Source organism: Epinephelus lanceolatus, chromosome 19, assembly GCF_041903045.1.
Source record: "Epinephelus lanceolatus isolate andai-2023 chromosome 19, ASM4190304v1, whole genome shotgun sequence".
NCBI classification, from domain to species: Eukaryota; Metazoa; Chordata; class Actinopteri; order Perciformes; family Serranidae; genus Epinephelus; species Epinephelus lanceolatus.
The window spans coordinates 20,302,045-20,322,100 of record NC_135752.1 but is presented as its reverse complement, the minus strand read 5'-3'; the positions used below and the strand labels follow the sequence as shown (position 1 = coordinate 20,322,100).

At 40.7% G+C, this 20,056-nt stretch overlaps 2 protein-coding genes across 2 annotated transcripts; both read left to right on the top strand.

Moving 5' to 3' along the window:
• Nucleotides 1–579: 579 nt before the first annotated feature.
• LOC117269977 (heat shock protein beta-1-like) lies at nt 580–4,179 on the top strand. Its single transcript, XM_033647360.2, has 3 exons — nt 580–1,204; nt 3,107–3,170; nt 3,350–4,179. Exons 1-3 carry the CDS (start codon nt 814–816, stop codon nt 3,507–3,509), a joined length of 615 nt encoding a protein of 204 aa, XP_033503251.1. The 5' UTR covers nt 580–813; the 3' UTR covers nt 3,510–4,179.
• A 4,435-nt stretch (nt 4,180–8,614) lies between these two features.
• taok3b (TAO kinase 3b) lies at nt 8,615–19,571 on the top strand. Its single transcript, XM_033647521.2, has 8 exons — nt 8,615–9,385; nt 10,172–10,408; nt 10,550–10,678; nt 10,830–11,033; nt 12,175–12,414; nt 14,467–14,679; nt 14,953–15,135; nt 17,038–19,571. Exons 2-8 carry the CDS (start codon nt 10,223–10,225, stop codon nt 17,197–17,199), a joined length of 1,317 nt encoding a protein of 438 aa, XP_033503412.1. The 5' UTR covers nt 8,615–9,385; nt 10,172–10,222; the 3' UTR covers nt 17,200–19,571.
• Nucleotides 19,572–20,056: the final 485 nt, after the last annotated feature.

Sequence of the window (20,056 nt, the reverse complement as noted above, 5' to 3'; positions counted from 1 at the left end):
TCAGATATTGCCTCATAAATAAATACCATTCCTCTCTAATGCCAATGGTATGATTTATTTCTCTAAAGCTCACTTCATTATTTGCATAACATAACACCCATGAAGATGTTGCTCTGGATGCAAAATTCCTCACCAGCACTCGACAGCGTCAGCGCCTCCGTCCATCACTTTGTCCTGAATGTAAACATGTCATTAACGTTGTAATTTGCCCTACATGCTCACAACAGAATAATGGTTGTTTGGAGTTCTTTTCCTTCAGTCTTGTGTTGAGAAACTGGAAGTAACTCTGTTGTTTACGGTGTGACTCTGAATGTACGTGCTGTTCCCTCACATAACACAAGGCTGTGATTTCTATGGACAATGAGCACCAGTATGTGACAAGACTGCAGAGGCCACTGCTGAATAAACTGTCTGCTTGCTGCTTCCAGAGTCACTCACCAACAACTTGCCACAGACACTCCAGAGATATAAATACTGAATAGTTAGCATTATCCTCTCCAGGTCCAGGGGCAACGGAGGAGTGACACCACAGTTCATGACATACAAGTCATTCTCATCCTTTAGATCACACTTAACGTTGGACAAGTGCTAGAATGAATCAGCTGGGTATATAAAGTGTGTGAGGAGAGCACTACAGATGCCAGAGCAGCCTTTTCCTCAGACCTCGTGCTCACTTTCTGCCGGGAATAAAAATACTGCTGCCCTATTGTTTAGAGTCCAAATCATCAATCTCGATTTGTTTGTTAGGGTGGAGCTCTAAGCCTTTGCAGTTTCACCATCCTTTCCCTTCATTCTGAGCTTATTTTTTAGGATATGGGGGACCAAAATAAAATACTATCCCGTCCCATTTTCCGCCGAGATGTCAAGTGGGATCCCTTCCCAAATTGGACACAGCCAAGCCGAATCTTTGCGCAGGATTTTGGCCTCCCTCCATTCCTGGATCCAAGTGATCTGGACTGGATAGAGTGGTCAAAGAGGAGACTGGCAGCTTTCTCCTGGCCTGGGTACACACAAACTCCCCTTCTGCCTCCATTCAGCAGTCAGCACCCTGCGGCGTTGAACCAAAAGGATCTGAGGCAACTTACGAGCGGGGTGTCAGAGATCCGAACTGGGCAAGACAGCTGGAAGATTAATCTGGACGTCAATCACTTCTCACCAGAGGAGATTACAATCACGACCAAGGAAGGGTACTTGCAAATATCAGGTACTCTGCATGTGCTATTTGTGAGATGTGAGAAAACTTAAATGTCCAGTGTGCAGGATTTAGGGGGATATGTATATATATAATGTATATATTATAAGTATGTTTTCTTTCGTGTATAATCACCTAAAAATATGTTTTTGTTACCTTAGAATGAGCTGTTTATATCTACATGAGGAGTGGGTCCTCATCCATGGAGTCTGCCATGTTGCACTGCCATGATTCTATGGTAGCCCAGAGCAGACAAACCAAACACTTGCTCTACACAGGGCCATTTGTGTCTTTGCTGATGCAAAAACATGAATTTATTGTATATGAAACTGCTTTATTTACTGGTTTTAATCACAGGTTCCATTTGTTGTGGAGAGGAAGAGATCTCTGCAAATAATTCAGCTCCCGGTAAAAACCTCTTTAAAGTCTGAATCTGGATTCCCGTGTTGGCCACCATAGTTAGCAGCCCTTCTGCGACGAGCTGAACACAGTCTGTAAACGTGAAACTGCTTTAGGGTCCATTTGTTTTATAGAGGAAGAGACCTCTGCAGACATGCATTACTGGACAGGTCTTCTGAGCACAGGCCCAAGGGCTCAAAGTGTCAGTGCCCTGTCTTTTACCTGCAAAATATCACCTAAATTAACACATGCCGACAAAGGAGAGACTCAAAATGACCACAAAGAGCTGCAAAGGAACTGCAAAGATACATAAAATAAGTACAGAGAGGGCCAAAACAACCACAAAGAGAAGCAAAAAGCACACAAAATGACATCAAAGAAACAAACGACTACAAAGAGTCACCAAACTAAACCATTAAGGAGTCACAAAATTACCACAAAAAGATGCGTAATGACTACAAAGACACGCAGAGCAACAACAACAACAACAACAAAAAGGGCAAAACCACCACAAAGTCTGTGTTTCTTACCTCTGTATTGGAGAGTTGGTGGGGCCTTTTGCATACTGGTGCCCAGGGGCCTGGGGCTGTATTCACAACCATTCTGAGAACACTCTCAGAGAACATTTAACTTAGCCTAAAAAAATAGTGAGGATTCCTAGCTTAGGGGTGATTTAGGAGAGCAAGGAAGGGACAGAAAGTATTACCTTAGTGAGGAGGTGTCATTGACCCCCTTGCTGGGTATGAAGCATTCTTTTAACAGTTGTGATTGGTTGTCACAGACACACCCCTGTGTGAGCCTGCGAGGTGTGGACACCCAGTGGAAATGAGATGAACTGCATCACAATGTGAGACTGAAAATGTTGTCATTGTCAGTGTGATCACTCTGCTGATGGAAGGTTGACACAGACTCAAGTCATCACTGCTGCACTGTTGCATTTTTCCGGTTCAAATATCTTAGTGTTGTGATCATTTTATTTCTGGTGTTATAGAGTTATTGCGTTGGTGGAAAATGTGTGTGTATCTCTAATGAGATCTACCACAAATATTAGCCCTGCACCATCAACTCTTTAGCATTTCATTAACTCACTGTCATCCAGTGTTTTGAGAATATTTCTCGTACCTCTTAATCTTTCTGCCATTTTCTCCTCTGCTTACGAAACTCTCAAAGTCCTCCCTACTCTTTTAAGGTCTAAGATGCTCTGTGAATAGCTTTTATCTTTACAAGGACCTAGTCTTAACTTTAAGGGGAAATTCTAAGAAAACAAAAGAATTTTCTTAGAACAGCTCTTTGTACAGGAAGCTTTGTGAATATGGCCCCAGGAGTTCATACTTGGCCCATGGGGGAAGTTTCAGCTGGAAACAATCTACAATCCTCACCAGTAGATGCTACTAAATCCTACACACTGCTCCTTTAAGTAAAAACATCCTAATGAATCTAATCAATTTGTGCTTTATCATTAACATTATTTTCTTAACATAGCTTTTTAAAATTATTTCTGTTTTTCGTTACAAGGAAATCATGAAGAAAGGCAGGATGAGCATGGATCGGTTTCAAGGTGCTTCACCCGGAAATACAAGTGAGTTCTCTCTGTGAATGTGACAAATGTTGAAAAATGATCTTGGTGAAATTCAATATAATTGCTGGGTATTGCGTTAAGTTAAGTTAAGTTAAGCATTAAGTCTTATTATTGCAAACAAATGGTGAAATGTCTAAGAGGCAAGAGGACAAAATAAACTTTCTCCTCATTTCTTCAAGGCTGCCGCAGGGGGTAGACTCACAGCACATCAGTTCTTCACTGTCAGGTGATGGAGTTCTGTCCATAGAGGCCCCCGCCCCCAGGACATCCATCACCGACTCAGCCAATGAGATTGTCATACCTGTTCAGATCAGGCAGACGCAGGACGGTGAAAAGTGAAACCAGTAAGCAAGAATTTGAAACTACAATCGGGATGTAGCCCAAGCTGTGTGCAGCAACTTTTTGTAGCAACTGGCATGTAAAAGACAAAACTAGTGCATAGTCACCAGTAGAACACCATGTTGCAATCACTTTTGGTTTCAAAATCACATGCAGACTCATCGTCATACTGACTCTGACTCTGAATAAAGGAATTATTTTTGCTTGTCAGCTCTTGAAAAGGACTAGCATGACTTTGCATTCCTAACAACATGCCATCATTTCTAATATCCTTATTAGACGAAAACATACATGCTGACAGCAGGTAGTTGTGACCTTACATGACCTGAGGGACTGTGGAGCTTATGGATGACAATACTGGCCAATAATGGACAGTGGAAATAGACTATTTATATCTAAACATCTTATTTACTTCATGATAAAAAGGTTGCATTGTGCTTCTGTGTAACATGACAATCTAATTAACAATTAATTTGGTTGAATTTTAATTTGCTTTTGAGGAAGAGAAACACTGTAAAGGTTGTAGCATAGACTCATTGTGTGTGTTTGTCCTTAAAGTTGTATATTCATGTATGGAATAACCAGCCTAATGAAGCTGTCCTCATGTATAATCTTATACAAATGTATTAAACAGCTTCAGCCATATAAATAAAGACAGAAAGTAATTTTCTATAGTGTTTCTCATTACTGATGCATTTGTCAGCAGATTAAGGGATTACTAGGATCCACTTTAATCTGTATTAATCAATTATACATTGCTCTATTTCTCACGGCTTTCAAAAAATTGTGGTCAAATTATCCTATTAAGGTCAAACAGTCCACAAGAGGGCACCAATGTCATATTTAACGCAGTATCTGGACACTGTCTTATTTCCTGTTTGTCTGTGGTATTCAAGTTAATTTTATTTCTTCATGTTGACATTAATCTACAGACCTTGACAGAGAGAAGGTCAGCTGTTCTTAAGTTATCACATTGAATTTACTTCCTGAAAGGTACTGCTGTAAACACATACCCTCAAACACTAATGCGCCAAAAATCTGTTTTGAACCATATGATTTTCTACCATACATGTGTTGACAAACCTTAAAGCAAATGTGCAGCAGCTTGGAGTGCAGTGGAGGCTGAAAGGGTCAAAGTCAGGTGCTGAGCGGATCTGATAAAGGACACTTCAAAGTAAACAGTGACACTTAGTGCCATAAGTTGGTATTACACTTTAACTAGGGTGTTATATTTGTTCTGTATATCAAGACATGGACATAATTGCTTTAAACACAGAAAATATGGTGAAAAATGAGGATTTTGTCTGAAATATGTGCACAAATATGAGGGATTCTGATTGATCTCTCGGCTTGGTTTGTTGATTGTCCTGCCAGTGGTTGGTTGTTGCATGCAAATAGAATAGAATCACTCAAGGACAGTTTAATAAAGTAAAAAAAAAATGATTTAATGTATTTTTAGTACATGATAAAAGATGGAAAATTAAGTGTCATGACCTTCATGTTCCTGTATTTAGAAAATAAAAATAGTATGGGATGAAATTACAAGTTGATTTAGAAGATAGATGCATCATCAAAGTGACAAAAAAAAGTGAAAAAAAAAAAAAAAGTTTCAGTGATGCTACCAATTTCTTCACATATCTTATGAGGTTTGTTGTATTAATTAACACATCACCCTGAATCTGTCCTTTGAGGAATTCAAGCCTGCAGTGATGACATGTCCCTGCTCTTGCTTTGGATTGTTATTGACTGAGGATTAAAGCAAGCAGGGTGGGAAAATCCCTTCAAGTTTTGCAAAACAACATTCTTTTCTTCCTTCTTTCATTCCTTTGTTTCTTTTGTCTCTCCAGACCCTCACAATGGAAATTTTCACCTTACTAAATAATTTGTCAGTTTAGATAAAGACGAGCTTAAAATGTCTTGAAATCATCTAAGACAACTAAAAAAGTTTAACATGCATTAACACATCCAGCAGAAGCTCTGTGCATCCATGGAGTCACTTTCTGCTGCAACCTCATCACCAATGTTCACATACAGAACCCTCAGATTGCCTGTCATCCTTCCTCCATCCATCATCAACCTCACTATCAACAGGAAAAAAATGCAAGCCATAAATTCAACCACTGGACTTATCAGGCCTCAAGCCAAAAAATGTGCTCAGTGTTGTTTGTATGTTTCAGTTGAAACAGATCAGATAAACAGCAGATCAGTAAAAGTTCCAGTATTATAGATCATATTGAGTGCATACACTCTTTAGTCATACATAAGACCTTTAAGCTAAATTGTGATTTATACACAGGTTAAGTGTAAGTGTTTTAACAGGTGTAACTTGATGCTTAAATAACCCACAGCAAGACAAACATCCTGTTGTGTGGTGTGGAGTGGAGAAGGTGGACCCAAACCCAGGAAACAACAGATCACAGGAGCTCAAATCGATCACTTTCTATTCCACAGAAACAGCAACTGAACATCAAATAACCAAACTCAAGGAGCCAAGACTACATTGAAAACCAGTACTTAAATACAAACTAGTCTGATGAAGGGATGAATCGCAGGTGGAGAAAAAGGGTGGCAGCTCAGGTGAGGTAAAGTCATGAGGCAGAAGAACAGGCAGGGAGCTGACTGGCTGGGAAAAACTCAGAAGCAGGGAAGGACTAATGAGGCTAACACAGGGCAGGTGTGCGACTGGGTAAACGAGGGAAAGGCACTAATTGGGGGAGTAAGAACAGGTGAGTGAAACTAATCAGGGTGGGACTGACAAAGACTAAAGCAGGGAAACACACAAAGACAGGAAATAAAAACACACATGATACATAAGGAGTGAATCTAAAAAACAAAACAAGAAATAGTTTTAACATAAATGAACATGAAATGAGGAAGAATGCAAACAAGACACCCAACACATGAAACCCCAGAGTTAAGACTACAAAGAATCATGACACATTCAGGAACATGAACCTCAGCTCCTGCTCACACACTCACCAACAGACACAAGTGGAAAGTAGTCAGATCAACAGCAGCACAAACTAGTGAGCAAAATTTCTCTGATTAAGATTTAACTGAGGTGTTGCTATAGATGCTTTATGTGTTCTGGGTCTGCCCCAGGGCCTCCTACCAGTGGGACATGCCCAGAACACCTCTAATGGGAGGTGCCCAGGAGACATCCTGATCAGATGCCCAAACCACCTCACCTGACCCCTTTCAACACAAAGGAGCAGCGGCTCTACTCCGAGCTCCCTCTGGATGTCAGAGCTCCTTGCTCTATCTCTAAGGCTGAGCCCAGCCACCCCACGAAGGAAACTCATTTTGGCTGATTGTATCCATATCTCATTCTTTTGGTCACTACCCAGAGCTCATGACCATAGGTGAGGGTTGGAACATAATATAACGTCATGTATTGTGAGTATTTTAATATAGTGGAAGGAATTTTCGTCAAAGACTGAACAACAAAGATATAATGGGTTAAAGTGTGATTTGCAGTGCCTGCCCCATTGACTCCTGCAACACTGTCACTGTCATCATGACCATTCCTTCTTTTTTATTTCCCTTGGTTGAGATATTTTGCAGTGTAGGCTATGTAAATTACATCAGCTGACAGGAAATAAAAATGGATCCAATCTGTTGCCAAGCAATGCAATTCCAGTGGAACAGTCTAGGTGGCTGATATGGGCTGCTAGATTATTGCTAGATTTTTTTCTCTGTATCTAAAGAAGTTGCAATGGTACGCTGTCACTAAGTGGTTGCTAAGGGGATTAGAATTTCACGCAGACTTATCAGGGCATCCAGGTTGCTACAAAGGAACCTATAGACCGAATCACAATGTTTATTTACAATAACTTCTGGGTAGAAAATCAGTGTCAGTTAAGCTACACAACTGTATGACGCTGAGCAAACGTTGCCTAGATTCGTTTTTAGCCATGTAAAAAAGACCCCAAAAAAAAAAAAAAATCAAGATCAGTTTTAGTGTGCTATTGTGACAGACTGTTCTATAGGCCTATAGTATGACCCTCTTGAGTTGCCATAGGGCAGAAAAAGGTGTAGCCTACGGCAGCCAGGCATTCACGCATGCACATCTTTCAAAATATGCTTTTGTTTTCACAGGAAATTTAACATTTACATACAGTCTCTTTCAAAGTAAACACACGTCAGTACAATACCCCAAATTAACGTGTTTTTTTTCCCTTTAGGTTTGGTTTAGGCAACAAGAACTTTGGTTAGATTTAGGAAAAAAGAACAGGGTTTGGCTTTAGAATCTTACAGGACGCAAGCACTTCTCACCCGGGTTGTGGTGGAGCCATCCACCGTACTCGGACTTTCACCGCCTTAACTGTCGTCCTTGTCCTGCTGCATTTCCCCCTGATGCTGCCAGGCACCATTTAACTATAACGGCAACTGCCCGCATATCATGCGGACGTTTTGTTGGTTTCTGACGCTGCAAGTCACTGCCCAAGCACCAGATTTCGATGACATCAGAGTGACTTCACTTTTCAGGTTCTGAACCAGCTTATTTTTGGTCGAAATGCTCTGAGCAGTTCAGAAGTAGGTGCGGGAACCAGACCAGAACCGGTTCCATGTTAGTGGAAAAGGGTTAACAGTGACTGCATTTAAATATTTGTTTCTTTCGCCCTCATGTGGCCACATGAAGTAATGACAGGAATAATTAAAGACGCAAAAATGTAGCCTATTAATGTCTCTTTGCTTCATCATAACTGCAAAAATACAAATAATGTTCACAGTCCACAGAGAAAAACATTTTCTTATCTTTTTGTTGCATCAATATGGATCTTATTTTCCAATCTCCCTCTGAAAAAAAGAAGTATTAGAGAAAAGATATGTTTATGTCTAAAAGTATAAACGTTATCATACAGCTGCTCCGTATATAATATGATGAGGCTGAATGATTTAAAAATAAAGGAGTGGAGTTGGTGAAAATATCCAGCAATAATGATAACAACGCAATTTTATTTTTAAAATATTGACATGTCACACTGCTGTCACGAATCAATTTTTATTTCTAAAGAGAATAATCTGGTGATGGATCCTTATGTGAAATAACTTGAGGCTCGTCGAGATGTGCCTGTAGTATTGTGGTGTCTCTTTAAAGGAAGGGGGAGTGTAGAAGAGGGACAGAGGAAAGAGATGAATAGAAGGCACCAGAACCACCTACCATGACCAAGTGCGCTGTAAATGTAGGACAGAAATTCGAGTGGAATACAAACGGATCATCAAGCGACATATTCGAGGGAAAACCATGTTTGGATGTGCCTTATCTGATTCCAACATTTTTAAATATGGCACCACATGCGATCACTGGAACACAGGGAAAGTGGTTTTCCTCCCAAACATTTCTTGCATTTTGAAACGGAAAAGAAGAGTGGCAGTAAAATACATCCCCGTGCTATCTTTCTCCGATTATCAATGGTAGGCATTGCATAATTCAACCCTTATCCACCGGAGCCATTTGGTTCCTCCTCTTTGGGAAGAGGAGGACGCCAGAAAAAACGACTACATCCAGTAGCTGCCTTCTCGGTGGTGCCTGCAATTGTTTGGCAATGCCCTTTTCTCTCATAGGAAGAACTTGCAGACAGTAGCGGGGGAACAAGCGGGGGAAGGATGCATTTAAAGCTGGATGTGTGCTGCATTCAGGGAGATTCGGCAATAATAGCAGCTCTAGCAGAAGCAGCGAGTGCGGAGGGCCTGGGAAGCACCCAGCCCCACTATCTCCTCCTTTTCCTCCCCCCCTGCAGGACCATGCTTGCGTGAGGGATGAGGCTGTGCACAGGGACACCAGGCCAGAGCTGCGGCCTACTTCTCACAAGAGCCGGTCTCTCGACTGCAAGATCTGTGAACACATTGCCACCATCAAATCAGCATCTTTGGTACGCAGCTTCCTCTCTCTCTCTCTCCCTCTCTCCGTTTGCATAAAAAAAAAAATACGAGTGTGTGCTCGCGCGCGCGTGTGTCAGTGTATGTGTGCGTGTATGCGTGCTGGTGGCGGGGGGTGAGGAGGGGAGGGAAGGGGTGTCTGTGTTCTCAGCTGTACATCTGTAGTCATGGCAACCAGATCCTGTTAATGGATGTCATTTTTTCCATCCTCAGCTTCCCTCTCTGCCTCTGCTTTTATGTGTGTGCATTGCATTTATATGTAGGCTATTCCTTATAAATCTCTGCCTCATGTCTGTTACTGATGAGATTTTGTTTTTTGTCAGGTTGTAAATGGTGCATTTGCACATCTTCTGACATGTCTATCTTAAATGGTCATTTTACAGATTGGTCCTGAGCCTGATATTGGCATCATAAATGTTACGTTTGGTGCTAAGGTGATTGATCAATTCATGTTGCTTTCTAGTAGGCTATTAAAACAGCAGAGCCTTTGTATATTGCTAAACTTTACCTCTTTTGTGTGACACTGATGCTGGAAGGCACTGACACTGTCAACCCTGAAGGACTATCAGAGTTCTATATCAAGTTCTTGGATGTGCAATAATCTGCAAACCAATTACTTTCCAGTTTGCACAACTGCATGTGGTCTGTTTTTAGGCCCTAGCCTCTGACTTACCATCTGTCTGTCTTCCCTTTTTGTTGCCCCGTCTCCCCCACAGCAGTTGTTTCTCTCTCCCTGCTCCGTCTCTTTTACTTCCTGCTTCCTGTGTGCCTCCGTCTAGGTCATCAGGTAGATCCAGGAGCATGAGCAGGACTTTGAGCTGCGGGAGCAGATGTCTGGGTATAAGCGCATGCGGCGGCAGCACCAGAAGCAGCTGATCGCCCTGGAGAACAGGCTAAAGGCCGAGATGGATGAGCATAGGCTCCGGCTGCAGAAGGAATTAGAGACACAAGCGAACAACACTTACATTGAGCTGGAAAGACTGGCCAAACGCCACGCTGCTCAAACAGACAAAGAGGTACAGCCTCATCAGCAGGTGCTGTTTGTGAATGAGGCAGAAACTACAGAGTGACTGAATTCACTTCATGCCAAACTTGAGTCTGTGTGTTAGGAGATCAATAAAGGGTGCTGATTTGAGTGTTTGAATGTGTCCTCACAGATGAAGGCAGTTGCAGCAGAAGAGAGGAGGATCCAGCAACAGATTGTTGCTCAGCAAAAGAAAGAGCTGACTACTTTCTTAGAGAATCAGAAAAAGGAGTACAGGCTTTGCAAAGACAAGATCAAAGAAGTAAATATCACCAACAAAAACACTGCAAAGTTGATGACTTCATATGCTTGTTCAACATGATACAAATTCTCTATGAGTGTCTTCAGATATTTCACACTCCTTTCAATCTGTTCTGTTATTTTTGTGTTTTTTATTTGTGTCTGTGTTAAAGGAGATGAGCGAAGACCCTTGTACACCCAAGGAGGAGAAGCAGGAGCGTCTGTCCAGGCACAAAGAAACAATACAGCGCTCTCAGGCTGAGGAGGAAGCTCATCTATTGGCCCAGCAGAGGCTGGTCTACGACCGGAGCTGCAGGGCCCTCAAACGCCGGAGTCTAGTCAGGAAGCACGAGTTTGAACAGGAGCAACTGAGAGAGGTAATGTGACTTCATGACATTTAATTGATAAGAAAAAAGTGATTTCTACAAACTGCTACCCTGACTGACTTCAACAGAAATCTCAAGGTATTCAATTTACATTTTTATGACATAAAAGAGAAAAAATAAAACGACATACGTCACATTATGAACCTGGAACCAGTTAAGATATCCACATTGGAAAAGGGTCTTAACAAGGTGGTACACATGGTGGCCTTCAGAACAGCCCTTGTTATGCTGAACAAAATAGCTCATTCCCCCACTATAAAACATTCTCAATTTTCTATTTATAAGAAATTGCATTTTCTAATACTTTAAACTGTGAGATTAAATGACAACTAGAATGCAGAATTTTGCATTTTAACATTGTATTTCACAGCAGAGGTCAGCCACCATCACTAACACAATTAAAAAATGAATATACTTTTGTGAATTATAACATTAACGTACAGGTACACAGAGTAAAGGCACAAAAATGCATGCTAAAATTATTATTATATTTAGTGTGCCTGTTGTTTCAGCCGTCATTTCCTAATTACAAGTAACAATCTGGATAACTTACCACCTCGGTTGGATAAACAATTCCCACAAGAAAGTGGAGGTCTGTGGCTCAGGAGGTAGAACAGGTTATCCACTAATTGGACAACTGGCGTCTCCTCCTCTAAGTATCCTCAGGCAAGATACTCCCTAAACTGTTGTATGAGTGCATGTGAATGGTTAACTGATTAACAACTTGTATGACAGCCTTGACCACCAGTGTATGAAATTGTGTGTGAATTGGTGAATGTGACATGTAGTGTTAAGGTGCTTTGAATAGACGGACGATTTGAAAGGTACGTCCATTTACAATTTAAAGTTGTGTGTCATCTGCATAGGTGTATAAAAGAAGACACTTCAGTTCTGAAATATATCAGCAAAAACAAGCATAAAAGAAGAAGACTTGACACGGAATAAAGAGGGACACCAAATTTAACCAGTGGAAGCAGTCAAGCTTTTATAAGAAACTATGTGCAATGTAGTAAATGGTGCTAAAATACCCAGCTCTTGTCGGTACCTTTTAGTGCCCAAAAGTAAATCAGAATATTTAGGGGCTGAATTTGTTGTCATTAAAAATGACATTACATCAAACTTGTCGTCCCAGGAGCTGAACAAGAAGAGGACCCAGAAGGAGATGGAACATGCCTTGATGATCCGGCAGGACGAGTCCACCCAGGACATGGAGCGCAGGCAGCTGCAGATGCTGCAGAAGTTGCGAATTGAACTCATGAGGCTGCAGCACCAGACAGAGCTGGAAAACCAGGAGGAGTACAACGGCCGGCGGCAGAGAGAACTACACAGGAAACACACTCTGGAGCAGCGGCAGCAGCCCAGAAACCTCAAGGTGTGTGGAACTTCCTCTTTGCCACTGTGTGGTTATTTAGTGAGTTGTTATCCAGAAGACTTCATTTCAGTAAGTTAACAAGTTTGTCTTTAAAAGGGACGGGACATGTTTCATGACAGGAGGATTACATAATTGGTTTGATATGAAAGCTCTGCAGGTGCTGTCCCCTCGACTATTCTGCACTTCTGACATTTGGTTGGCCTAAAATGTATCTTCTGTTCTTATTCTAAATTGCCCATCAGAAATCTGTAGTAACAATCATTAACAATGTTGCCATGACAACTGCTCCTTCCGTGTCCGTCTGTCCGTCTCTTTCTCGTGAATGCAAATTTTCAGGAACACCTGAAGGGAATTTCTTTAAACTGAACTTAATATTAGATCTTGTTGGTCAAAGGTCAAAGGTCAAGGCCACTATGACCTCACAGAACACGTTTTTGGCCATAACTGAATAATTCAAATGCTAATTGTGACAACATTTCACACATAAGTATAGTAGGATAAAATGATGAAGTGAAGACATTTTATATCCAAAAGGTCAAAGGTCAACCTCAAATTCTGGCCATGATTCAATGCCATAACACAGGAACAGAAAAGGAGACATTTGAATTGGTGACACAAACTTGGGTGTTCACCTCACAACTGTTTTGATCGTGTAGATCATTTGTGCTTTCAGGTTAAATATGTGTGTGAAGCGTCCACATTGTCGTGGCTACAACTTTGTGTTCTGTCCTGTTCTTCTGGTGGTCCACCACAAGCTCATTGGTTTTGCTGATATTAAGCTTCAGGTGATTGTCACTGCTCCATGTGATGAAGCTGACTAGCTACTGTGATGCCACGTATTGTTTATGGACTCCTGTTTTGAAGCCTTGAGTTTAGCATTCCAGCTGTCGCCATCTAGGTTTTTGGAGCCAGAAGTGACAATATTTGGACGAGAGGGTGGTGCTCTGGAGGAGCAAGGAAAGGATCTGACTGAGAAGCCGAGGACACTATCCGAAGCCAGTGTGTCACTCAAGGCAACCTGTCCGTAATTATGCGTAAATTTAAGTGCTATTTAAATGTAAAAGGTTATATGAAGTTATATAAAAATTCACCCCCTGTACAGTTGTCATGAAGGGAGAATTAGCAATAGAGACCAAAAACATTTTTTGTACCTGCCTTTAAACATTTTTATTATTGCTGTAAAGTTGGGGCATTTTAACATGAGTGTGTATGGGGATTGACTCACTTCTGGCTTCAACCCAAAGTGGCCACATACAGAACTGCAGTTTTTGGCACTTCTTTGTTGGCTTCATTTTTTAGTCCTGGTGGTTTCCTCCTTTGCTAGCCCTCTTCACTTTAATCAGCAGATGACAAGCATGACAGAAGCTTGGCTTTGGTCTTTAAGAGTTGTAGCATCTATTCACTGACAGAAAGCCTAAATTGCACACACATTGCACTGTCACGTTTAACTTCATGCCCTCAGCTCAGGTCACCGCAGCCTCACTGTCACATCAGGGGCACGCCTCATGCTCTCTTTCTCTTTCTTTCTAGGGGCCCCATTTAGGGGGGTTTGGGGCATTGACAGTCCACAGTATAGTGCCTTTATGGGATGTTTAAAGGGGTTTATAGCTGTCATCGGAAAATGTGCTAACATGAGTGGACACTGGGGGCCCCAAACATTTGCCCAGTTTGCCTGTTGTGATGGTGCGCCACTGCAACTGTAAGGTGATGGTTCTAGTTTGCTTCAGCTACAATGTTGAGCAGTGAAGGGTCACTTTAGGTATGCAAACTGAACTGTTCAAGGGCATTGCAAATAAATCCATGAATCATTTTACCACTTAATCCACAAATTGTTTCATTGTCAATCAAATAAGAGGGATACTGCAAGAGAGTAGCTAAGTGTTTACTGTAATTTAAAAAAAAACAGTAGAATTATTTTGCATCCATGTTAAGGTCAAATTGAACTAGTGACAAAATCTGGTTTATGCTGTACCTATAACTGGATGACTTTTGATTGTGTGTAAGCTGAAAGAACAGGACGCTAACATTTGTCTCTCTGTTAACCCTCTGTAGACGCTGGAGATGCAGATCAAGAAACAGTTCCAGGATACTTGCAAGGTGCAGAACAAGCAGTACAAAGCTCTTAGAAACCATCAGCTGGAGGTCTCTCCCAAAGGTGACCATAAGACCATATTGAAGAGCCTAAAAGAGGAGCAGACACGCAAGCTGGCCATACTGGCTGAGCAGTATGAGCAGAGCATCAATGAGATGATGGCTTCACAAGCGGTACGAGGATCCTGAAGCATCTTGTCATGAATAGCAAAAAGTGGGCCTCATTCATGATTTGTTTGTTGTGTATTTATTCGTACAGCACATTTGATCTTCAGCTCAGACTGATGGTAACACTCATGACTACATGTGCATCCATTTTTGAAAACTTCATTTTGTTTAATTCAGATCTTTTGCAAAAAGTTGTTGGCCTGCAGTTTGATAAATGAGGCCCAACCTATGCTTGTTGTTAATGTGTTTGTAACTACCTCTGTCTTGCTGGGTCTCTAGATGCGATTAGATGCAGAGCAGGAGACAGAGTGCCAAGCTCTAAAGCAGCAGCTGAAGCAAGAGATGGAGCTCCTGGACGCCTACCAGAGAAAAACCAAGTCGCAGATGGAGACCCAACACGAGCGAGAGCAGCAGAAACTTGAGCAGAAGGTCTCCATACGCAGAGCGCACCTTGAACAGAAGGTAGGTTTAAGCTCAAAGCCATTCTAAAATACTTTAAATGAATCCAGCATGACAACATACTGTTCAAAGGAATGACCTCAGGACAGATAAATGTCTGGAGAGACACCTTATATGTTAACAGCAGCACTTCTGTTGGGAAATGGACATGCATTTCTGGACCTGCAATGCATGGGAAAGCAGTGGGTGGCTCCTAATAGTTGGTTGGAACTCTGGAATCAGTTGGAGGTGACATGTCGCACCCTCGTCCTACTGGTAAAGCTCATAGTAGACAGCTACAACAGTAGGGTGAATTTAAAGGATTGCGGTGCACATGAATGGGGCATTTCAAACTGGAGGACAACAGAGCAAAGAAGTTTGGTTTTTTGAGAAGTTTGGTCATGGGAATGGTGCTGGAAGAAAAGCCACAGGGTCATTTAAAGGGTTAAAGGCCTTTATTTGTTCATTAGCTTCACTGCCTCATTGTTAGGGGCCCCACAGACCCCAATGCTGTGTGCATGAGAAGAAATAATAATTGAAAAAAGTTTTTTCCCCCAAATATTTTAAGCCATACGTGGACCTAGTGGCATGGCTCAGGGGATGGTGGTGTTGGATGTTTGGTCCACTTCTTTGGTCCAGACCGAAAAATCTTCAACTATTGGATGGATTGTCCCGAAATCTGGTTCATATATTCATGTCTTCCTCAGGATTAGGGGGCCACCATCAAGCCAAAATGTCCAATATTTTGCCTCAGCTGCACTTTGTGTTTAGTGCTACCATATAACTTCAATTAATAGCCCAGGTTATGATTTGCTTAAAGCACTGAAATCAACAGGCCTACATTTGGGACAGGCTTAATACCTTCCACACAAAACTGTTGCTCAGCAAAGATCAGGAAATACAATCAAATTGTTTATTTAAGCCAGTATGAATATTACTTGTTTAAAAATTAACTAGGCTTTTAATTGAAGTCTTACAGTAATTAGCAAGCTGAACTGATATGTTGAACACGGTGAACACTAAATTAATTTTATTATAGAAATATTTTGTGTACAAAGCTGACACTCTGGTCCAAGGGAAGAGTATTCTAAAGGCCTGGTTTTCAAGACCTGCTCCCAAACCCAAATCAGGACATGCAATACTGTACCTGCCCTGCCACCTGCACATATGACCAATTAGTTCGACAACCTGACCTGACCCTCCGATACAAGATCTGTGGCTTGAGCTGTTTGAATAATTCAGTTAGGCAGCACGTTTCAGGTGATTGTTTTGGAACATTTCATACATGTGACACGAAGATATTATATTTTAAAATGAAGGTAATTCAGGAAATACTATTAAGCACATCTCCACAGTTGAAGTTAGTAACACACCTCTCATATTCCAGCTAGTGCAGAAGACAGAGCTGACACAAAAAGTCAGTGGTAAGAGGATTAAAACATTAAAATAGTCAATAAATTATTATCATTTTCATTTTATTTTAATATATTTATCATCCAACACTCCAAGAATGATCTGAGAGAAGAGCCACTATAATGTACAAAATGGACAGGGCTCATACACCCGGGACTATCAGTAGAGTGCTCAGTACAGTGCTCAGTAAATACCATTGCATCTGCTGATTGGGCTTTCAAAGAATATGCTTTTAGTTAAATAAGGAAGTTCATTATGAGGTGATTGCAACTCACAATTCATTTTTTATTGATTAATTGTTTATAAAATGTCTGAAAATGGTAAAAAACAACAAACAAAAAAAAACAACTATCACCTACAGCCAATGGAAACTAATCTGGAGCTTTTGTGACACCTTACTGCAAAAGCATTGAAGTTACTGACACCAAAGCCCCCTCTCTGGCAGGGCAAAACAAAGCTCAAAGTTAAGAGTTCACGTAACAAAATAACTCCCAGCATGTCCTTCGATTACAGATTGAAGAGGAACTGGCCGCACTTCAGAAGGAGCGCACTGAAAAGATCAAGCACTTGCTGGAACGTCAGGACAGAGAAATTAACGCTTTTGACACAGAAAGTAGAAGCCTCGGCTTTGGAAGCCTGGGATCTCTGGACTTCCCCAAAGAAGACAACAGATGAAAGTGGATTTATCTCTAGAGGACAACATATCCGTGCCCTTTTCGCGTCCACTTGACCCGTTTGTCACGCACCACGGTGGCAAAGCTGGATAACTTTCTCTATTGCTTTTCTTCTCTCTTAGATATTGCATCTTCGAATCGAGGTGTCACGTGCAATGAGAACTTCTTTTGTGAAACTTGAAGGGGGAAAGTAAAACAAAAGAATCTACAACAACATGTCAATAAAAACCTAGTCAGTGTAACTCAAAACTTATGTGTTAAAAATAACAGACTCTTTCCTCCATGCCATTTCCTCCTTTTGGTATGAATTGAATAAATCAGGAAATTTTAGTAAAATTGGCACTTTGATATGTTTAAGTAGAATCCCATCATGTTCGTATGATGCTTAATGTGTGTGTTACATGGAGGGACATTGTGGAATGTGAGCTGCGGACTCCCCCGTGGTGTTAAGCTGCTTTGTCTTTTTTTATTACTTTTATTTTATTATGTTCTTTTTTTTATTTTATGCTCTGAATGTGAATATTACTGTATGGGGTCACTGGATAAAGTCAGAGTTTATTCATTTAAAATGTTAAAAAACTTTTGGTCATACTTCCATATTGTGCTTATGCATACAGTATACTGTGGTCCCTCACTTTTCTAGGCAACAGTTCTTACCTTTTCTTTTTTTATTTGATATGTAGGATCAATTTGGCGTTAGCTTGATCAATCCGTTTATCTTATCACAACTCAAGATCCCACTTGGTAAAACTGCTTATTATTGCATGCACTTTAAGGACAAATTCAGGTTGTGAAGTGAAGCATGAATCTGTCAGAGATTTTAGCTGTTTGTAAATAAAAGCATTTCTTTTTTTTTTTTCTTTTTCATTTTAAGCCTATGGATACTGGACATAAGCGGCGCCATATTTGATATGATAATTTTCACAAATGCCTTTATTTAAGTTGTGCCTGAAGCAGATTTTAGTTCCGTGTTTGTTATATTCTATATTTTATTTACTGAGGCCGGCACCATATTGTTTTGGTTTCATCTAAAACTTGTGAATCATTTAATGTTCACTAATCAAAGTTCTTGTAAAGGAAAATGGTGAGAATTGTGCTGTATAACTTTTGATATGAATATTTGTACATGAGAATATAGCTAGAACATGCAGAGACACTGGTCTATTACTGATAACAGAGCTTAACGATAAAGATTTTGCTTCGTTTTTGTTTTATAATATAGAGATATGGTCATACGATAGCTCAATATATTGCTAAGTCAAATCACTAGACTCTCAGATTGTATAAATGCTGGTGGATGGAACCACAGACTTCTTATAATATCAGCACGGTGATCGTTTACTGATCGACGGCTCCACAAAAGCAAACACAACGTGTGGGTCCAGATTGCATTTGAGTAATTAGTGTCTAATGATCAGATTTACATATTTTTTGCCATGTTCATTATGGTCATTGAACAGGTTGCACAATGTTTCCATTTATATCGAATGGAAAGGTAATTGTTTGGTGCTTAATTTCTAATACCACCTTTAGCCTTGTAGTTTTTTGTCTTGGAGAGACGATTGATTTTTACAAAATGTAAACATGAAGCATTTTGAAACCCCCTCTGAGTCAAAACACTACTAAGTTTTTCAAACGCTCATGACATATTTAGAGTACCCCATGCAGTGAAACCCTCTAAAAATGAAGTATATGTATGGAAAAAATAAATACTATTTTATCACGGGTCAGTTTTTGAAACATTGTTTAATGTGGTGGTCTTGAATGCAACCCTGTTACGTTCGGCAGGTATTACTTCACCTGTTTCCTCTTTTCATTTGAGAGCCACGACTTGTATTAATGTTCAGTCATGTTCCTCACAGGGCTGAAAGGTGGAAGACGTCCCCCTGAATTTAACAAAGTATTTTAAATAGAGGAATATAATGACATTCTATTTCTGATGGCAATATATAAATGCTCTTGTTTTACACGTAGAAAACCTAAAAAATTCTGAATTTGTTCTGTTTGACCAGAGTGTGTTCTGACGTTGAATGGCTCCTCTAGATTTTTCAGCCTTTTACATTTTCACAAACTTTCTGAAATTTGATGAAAAAAAAAAAAGTTTCTCATATGCAGTAAGGCCTTTTTGTCTGGTCGCATATAACTGAAGCCTTGCGAACAAATGGTTCCATAAATAAAAGTGCTACTGGGGTGCTTGAATAAGGTTTGCCTGAGAGCTTCAGAACGGTTATGAACCTTACAATTTGTGTGAATTTTAAGTTTACTAGAAAGATGTATTTAGTTAGAATAAAAGGGGACTTTCCTAAACAACCTTATTCACCATTTCCTGTGCAGTTCAAAGACGAAATAAAAGAGATTCTGTTGAAAACAAAAGGGAGTCTCAATCGACATCCTGCATCTTATGACAGTGCATTTCTTACTGTTTGTGGTTGAATTTCCCTGTAATTCTCACTTATGTGGACTGGGGCTTCTCACTTTCGCTTTTTTTCGGTCTGATGTGTGACCTACATTATTTTAAATGCTGTTTACTGTAATTTATTGTAAATCCACACGTGCAGGTCAAAGAGAACTTGTGAAAACCAGAGCCTTTAAATAATAGCGGGAGGTGAGAGGGAAGTTACACTGCAAAGCCTCCAGTGTTTTCAAGGCTTCCTCACATATCAGGGTCAACAGGCTTGATTTAGGGTGTTGATTGGGGGCTTTTCTTGGCATGCCTGCACTGTATATATTGGCAAGAATACCACTGAAGTTTCCTTGAATTGTCGACGTCTGCGGCACCATCTGCAACCGTTGCCTGCCTCACCACAACCCCTCTATTATCCCCTGGGGCAACTGGAAAGCCCCGAGGGTGGCAGCAG

What these genes read in the sequence shown, in the direction of transcription:
- taok3b (XM_033647521.2), top strand. Translation starts at nt 10,223, where the DNA reads ATGTCTGGGTATAAGCGCATGCGGCGGCAGCACCAGAAGCAGCTGATC. An exon ending in GCAAAGACAAGATCAAAGAA is followed by an intron (nt 10,679 to 10,829) that starts GTAAATATCACC and finishes TCTGTGTTAAAG; the next exon opens with GAGATGAGCGAAGACCCTTG. An exon ending in AGCAGCCCAGAAACCTCAAG is followed by an intron (nt 12,415 to 14,466) that starts GTGTGTGGAACT and finishes AACCCTCTGTAG; the next exon opens with ACGCTGGAGATGCAGATCAA.
- LOC117269977 (XM_033647360.2), top strand. Translation starts at nt 814, where the DNA reads ATGGGGGACCAAAATAAAATACTATCCCGTCCCATTTTCCGCCGAGAT. An exon ending in AGGGTACTTGCAAATATCAG is followed by an intron (nt 1,205 to 3,106) that starts GTACTCTGCATG and finishes TTTCGTTACAAG; the next exon opens with GAAATCATGAAGAAAGGCAG. An exon ending in TGCTTCACCCGGAAATACAA is followed by an intron (nt 3,171 to 3,349) that starts GTGAGTTCTCTC and finishes CATTTCTTCAAG; the next exon opens with GCTGCCGCAGGGGGTAGACT.